The 5,915-nt window shown below is 52.6% G+C and overlaps 1 protein-coding gene across 1 annotated transcript; it reads right to left on the bottom strand.

The window, feature by feature from the left end:
• Window positions 1-220: 220 nt before the first annotated feature.
• GPRC5A (G protein-coupled receptor class C group 5 member A) lies at window positions 221-4,969 on the bottom strand. The gene is made up of 3 exons (XM_058656015.1): window positions 4,038-4,969; window positions 466-524; window positions 221-332 (listed from the first exon to the last, which is right to left on the bottom strand). Exons 1-3 carry the CDS (start codon window positions 4,960-4,962, stop codon window positions 240-242), a joined length of 1,077 nt encoding a protein of 358 aa, XP_058511998.1. The 5' UTR covers window positions 4,963-4,969; the 3' UTR covers window positions 221-239.
• Between the last annotated feature and the right edge of the window lie 946 nt (window positions 4,970-5,915).

The following is a 5,915-nucleotide window of genomic DNA, read 5'->3' on the forward strand; positions in this document are numbered from 1 at the left end:
CTGGGTCTAGGCAGCTCAAAGACTCCCACGAACAGGAAAAATCCCAAGTTAGGCAAAAAAGTTGTTGGGGCCTGGAGTCTTTCTCACCCACCTCGGCTTGGACGTGAGAGAGCAATGGTTGTGGTGGGAGTGGGGTCAGAGGACCCCTCAAACGTCCTCGGTGGGATTTCCTGGAAGATTCCGCTGGTGGGCACCACGCACCTCCCTGTGCAGCAGGGCAGTCACACTGGAGAAGCCTGTTAGCTGCCCTCCTTCCTGCCTTCGTAGCCTTTGTAAGGGCTGGGCCGGGCCTGGGCCCGGGGAATGGAGAAGTCTTTCTGGGGGGTCCGCTCCTGAAACAGAAGCAGCCACGTCATCCAACCCCCGCCTGCCCCTCCTCCCAGAGCCTCACTTGTGGGGACACTCCTGGCCCCAAGGGGCAGGTGGGCAGTTCCCAAAACAGGACAGAGGAGAAAGCGATTTTACCTGGAGCTGGAAATGGGTGGCGTAAGGGGCATGGAGTGTGTCCCCTATCTCTCCACGGCCTGAAACAGAGCAAGAGGAAAAATTGAAACCTTGGGGACCCCGCCTGTGTGCAGCCTGCCGTGTGACTCATTGGAGCCTTACATCATGTCTGTTCAGAGCCATCTCTTCAGTGAACTTGACATTCCTTGGATCACTGACTTGAGCCCCAGGCCAGCTGCACAGCAAGCTCAGTGTTGGCTTAGTAAATGAAAAACATGTTGCAAGGCCTTTTGGAATTTCTTAGAGAACAAAACTTAGAGAAGGAGGCCACCTCATGCCAGGACCACCTCAAAACACACTGGCAAGGTCACTTAAAGGAGGGTGTGTGGCCCGGGCACTTGTGACATTGGCATGCCAATGTCAGAGCACCCGGATGCCAATGCTGCCCCTGCCTCCAGGTCTGGTTCTTGGGAGGCACAGTGATGGCTCAGGAGCTGAGTCGCCCACAGGGGAGACCCTCAGCCTGAGCCAGCCCCACCTGCTGCAGACATCTGGGCAGTGAACCAGGGATGGAAGCTCTCTCTCTCTCTCTCCTCTTCCTGTCTCTCTCGCTGTTTTTCAAATAAGTCAAATAAATAAATGTTTAAAATAATTGTATACACATTTATTTATTTGAAAGGCAGAATTACAGGGAGGGAGGGCGAGAAAGTAACAGGGAGAGAGAGACTGGGAGGAGAGAGGAGAGTCAGAAGAAACCAGCTGTTCCATCTGCTGGTTCACTCCAGAAATGGCCTCACTGATGAGGGCTGGGCCAGCTGAAAGCCAAGAGCCAGAGCGTCTTCCAGGCCTAACACGTGGGTGCAGGAGCCCAAGGACCTGGGCCATCGTCCACTGACTTCTCAGGGGCGTTAGTGAAATCCTAAGTGATTTCTCAGGAGCTGGATCAGAAGTGAACAATCAGAACCGGAACTCAAATCAGATAGCGGCACTGCAGGTGGTGGCTCAACGTGCTATGACACAGAACCAACCCCCCAAATACAACATTTTAAATGTCTTTTCAAATGTAGATCTGATGAGAGGTGTACCAGACAGGATTTCAGCAGTATTTCTCCTCTTCCTTAGCTGCCTGATAAGGGAAAGTTACTTCCTGTAAACATAAATATATATCTACTCTACATGTATTTTTTGGTGAACAATTGGTTTCTGTGTCTTTTTGGGAGAATTGGTTGAGAAGAACAAACACATATAACCACCACAAATGCAATTTAAAGCAGTCCTTTTATTTCCCACAGGAACCACCTGCCCAATTCACTCAGTAAATGTGTGTAAACAGCTGATGAGGACTCTAAGGACAAACCAGAATCATCCATGGCCTGCAGGTGACCCTGCAGAATCAGGAAGTTATGAGGAGGACAGAGCCTATCGGATGAGACGGACTTTGATAAGAACATTCGATAGCCCTAACACGCACAGGACAGCGCGACGCCCAAGGAAGACTCCGGAAAGCGCCAAGGGGACGGGAGAAGTGGCAGGCAGGGGCCAGAAGCTCCGTGGCCTCAGCTATAGAGGCAGGCAAATGCAGTGACTCCAGCCAGGTGTGTGCAGCTTGTATGGCCTGGGAGTGAGGCTCCCACCGTGTGCAACACTCCGGGGTGCTGGGACAAGGGGGCAGGCACTGGTGAGCAGGGTGAGTGAGCAGCAAAGCTCTTCATGGAGAGGAAACTAACGGGAACAGCTCCTACAGTGAAAGGCAGGCAGAAAGGGCTAGTCCCAAAGGGACCCCCAGGAGTGCCTGGGAGGGACTGGGGCGCAGAACCCACCTGCTCCTAAGCAACCACAAGAGACCACAGCTGCTTCTGGCAGAAGCGCCAGGAGGCACTGCATCCTAGGCTATTATCACCCAAGCCCAGACCCAGCTCACTCACTCACCCATCCCAAAGGTGTTTCCCCACCCCACACATAGTGATTAGACTCACAGAGCCACATCAACTCTGGAGCTCAATGAGTACATCCCACAGGCAAACGGAGCCACTGGCTGTCCCTCCAGCCTGTTTCTCATAAGACCACCTATAGAATTTAGCTGCTACTTGCAATGCCAGCATCTCATAGGGGCTCCAATTCCTGTCCTGGCCACTCCACATCCCATCCAGCTCCATGTTAGAGCACCTAGCAAAATGCAGAAGACGGCCCAAGTGCCTGGATCCTTGTACCTGTGTGGCAGATCCAGTGGGCATGCCACACTCCCAGTTTGAGCCTGGTCCAGCCCCGGCCACTGCAGCTACCTGGGGAGTGAACCAGTGGATGGGAGAGTGCTCACTCTCTTGCTCTCTGTCTCTCTCAATCTTTCATCTGCCTTTCAAAAAAATCAAATCTTTGTTAAAAATCAGCAGAAAGTCTGGCTTCTAATTCCAGAGAAGAGCAAAATCATTTGCTTCTTTTATGTTCAATATGATCTCTTCCCCACTAGGAGCCTGCAGACATACAAGATGTGGCTCTTGGGGCTGGGTGAAGATCCCTGGGAACTGTGTGGAGATTCCTGCAGGTTTGTGCTAACAGGGTCTCCCCACCAGCTCCCCAGCACCTCTGCGGAACCCTTGCTCTGTGCACTTGGACCTGCTAAGGCTCAATGATTTTAAGCAACATTTGACCATCGTGGGATTTACCTATTATTCAGTGTATGATCAGGGTAAAATTTTTTTAAAGATTTATTTATTCCCATTGGAAAGTCAGATATACAGAGAGGAGAGACAGAGAGGAAGATCTTCCGTGCACTGATTCACTCCCCAAGTGGCCATAATGGCTGGAGCTGAGCCGATCTGAAGCCAGGAGCCCAGAGCCTCTTCCAGGTCTCCCATGTGGGTGTAGGGTGCCAGGGCTTTGAGCCATCCTTGACTGCTTCGCCAGGCCACAAGCAGGGAGCTGGATGGGAAGTGGGGCCACCAAGACACAAACTAGCAACCATATGGAATGCTGACATGTGCAAGGTGAGGACCGTAGCCACCAGGCTACCACGCCAGGCCCTGTCAGGGTAAATCTTACATGTTCCTTAAGGATCTTCCATCCACTGGTTCATTTCTCAGATGTCTGCCAGGGCCAGCACTCAGCCAGGTCAAAGCCAGGATCTAGGAGTTTCATCCAGATATCCCACATGGGTGGCAGTGGCCCAAACATCCGCTGCTTTTCCCAAGCCATTAGCAGAGAGCCAGAGAGAAAATAAAGCAGCTGGAACTTGGACTGGCACTCATACAGGTTGCTGGCATGGCAGGCAGCTACCTTACCCACCATAGTACTACCCTGGCCCCTCTGAAAGGCAGGCAGAATAATAGAGTGAGAGCGAGTCTCCCTGTGCAGGCTCGCTCCCTAAATGCCCTCAATGGCTAGGACTGAACCAGTGCCAGGCAGAAGCCAGACAATCCAGGTCTCCCATACAGGTGACAGAAATTCAATGACCTGAGTCATAACCATCACCTCTCAGAGTCTACAATGAGCAGGAAGCTGGTGTCAGGAGCCCCAGCTGGGAGCCAAACCACATCCCACATCCCCAACCTCCTAACTGTTGCCTGAATGGCAGGTGTGTATGCCAGGCCACATACCTTGATACATATCATCTTCAAAATACGCCCTGTTCTCCATCCCTTGATTCGGCTTCATGTGCTGCGGTTTACAAAAAGCATCCTCGAGCGGATAATCCGTGGGTTCGCGCTGATTTGTGAGCAGCCGAAACTCAGGCCCAACATAAGCAAACAGGAAAGCCCAGCCATTGGCCACCAGGGCCGTGCTCAGGATGGTGTCGTCCCACTCGGGGCCCGGGCTGGGAACCAAAAGCAGGCTGATCCAAGCCACCCAGATGGCAATGGACAGGAGCATGGCAATGTAGACATGGGACCCGTGTATCTTCCAGCCAGTGAAGGGGCCACAGAAGGTGAAGGAAGCCATAACGAAGGTGAGTGCCATCAACAGAAGAACGTAGATGAGCAGCAGGACAAAGTCTTCGTTGCGGCGAGGCGCCGAGAGCTCAGAGAAGGCATCCACGTTGGTCCTGTTCATGGCGAGGACCACATACTCGATGGCGATGACGTCCTGCACCAGGCTGAAGCCCAACGCCAGGCCCAGAGTCACCAGCATGGAGAGCGAACTCCTGCCCCGCACGAGCTGCGTCAAGTTGAAAGCATGTACCAGGAGACAGGAGAAACAGAGAGCAAAGAGGACACCGAAGAGGAAGAAGCGCGTGGGCCCCGTGGCCCCGTCCAGTCTGATGATGAAGGCAAAGGTCAAGCCGAAGAGCCCCAACACACCGCAGAGGAAGAGGAACTGCGTGGGCAGCATCTTGCGCCTGTTGGAGTCCTGCACCTTGCCGACGAGGGCCAGGAGGGCAACCATGAAGACCACTGTGGTCACGGCTCCAGCACCGGCCAGCGCTTCCAGGACGATGCCCCAGGAGGCGTTCAAGTCACAGAGCATGTAGTACCTGGACGCCAGGTTGGAGCGGCAACCTTCGGGAGCTCGGGTGGAACTCATCCTGGTCCTGGATCAAAACAAAACCGGGGTGAGGGAGAGTGAGTCTCTCAACACACTCAGACACATGCAGGACTGGTTAGGAAATGAATTCATGTGTTCAGTCAAGTTTTTTTGTTTTTTGCCCCAGCTAACTTTTCCCAGCCTCTACAGCAAACTTTATTTTAGTGTATGTGCTGCCAAAGTGAGCACTACAGCAAACCCTAAAGACTGATAGGAGTAGAACTCCACACTTCCCCACCCAACTTAACCATCCTCATCTTGACCTTGAAGCCAGAGGAATTTAAAAATTTTTTTTTAATTTTTTTTCCCAAGAAACAGCTTGCCAAGTTATTTCTTTCCTAACTTGTCCTGGGCTGACTCGGGAATCAGTGAACAGAAATGGCCAGGCCTGCAGTTAACATTTGAATCTTAATTTATCAGTCTCAATTTTTCTTCTACTTTTGGCTGTGTTTCACATACCCTGGAAGCATTCCATTCTCTCATGGATGAGGAGTTTCCCAAAGTGTAGATTTTTCTATAGAAAGGCAGACGTCTGGAGCAGGTGTTTGTGCACGGCAACCAGATAACAGCCTGCTCCAGCCCCTGACTCGAGCTGTTCGCATTAGCACATCTTCAGGAGCCAGCAGTGGAACTCACCCACGGGGGAAGCTGGATTGAGCTTCCAGCTCTCCCCTTGGACCTCAGCCCAACTCTGACCATGCAAGGTGAGGTCTCTCTCCCCCACCCTCTTCCCTCATCAGCTGGCTCTTCATGGCTCCATCTGCAGAGCCCCCAGAGGATGGACGGGCCACCAGGCAGGTGATCTACTTGTCCGTTGGGAAGATTCACGGATCTCCCAGAGTTCCCCCAGCTTGCTTCCCGTATATCTGTAATCTCCAGGACAAGGGCTCCTATCTCCACTTCCACTTCCCCCGTGGGAATTTTAGACCCAGCCGTCTGCCCAAACCCTGCAA

This window comes from Ochotona princeps, chromosome 27 (genome assembly GCF_030435755.1).
Source record: "Ochotona princeps isolate mOchPri1 chromosome 27, mOchPri1.hap1, whole genome shotgun sequence".
NCBI lineage: Eukaryota > Metazoa > Chordata > Mammalia > Lagomorpha > Ochotonidae > Ochotona > Ochotona princeps.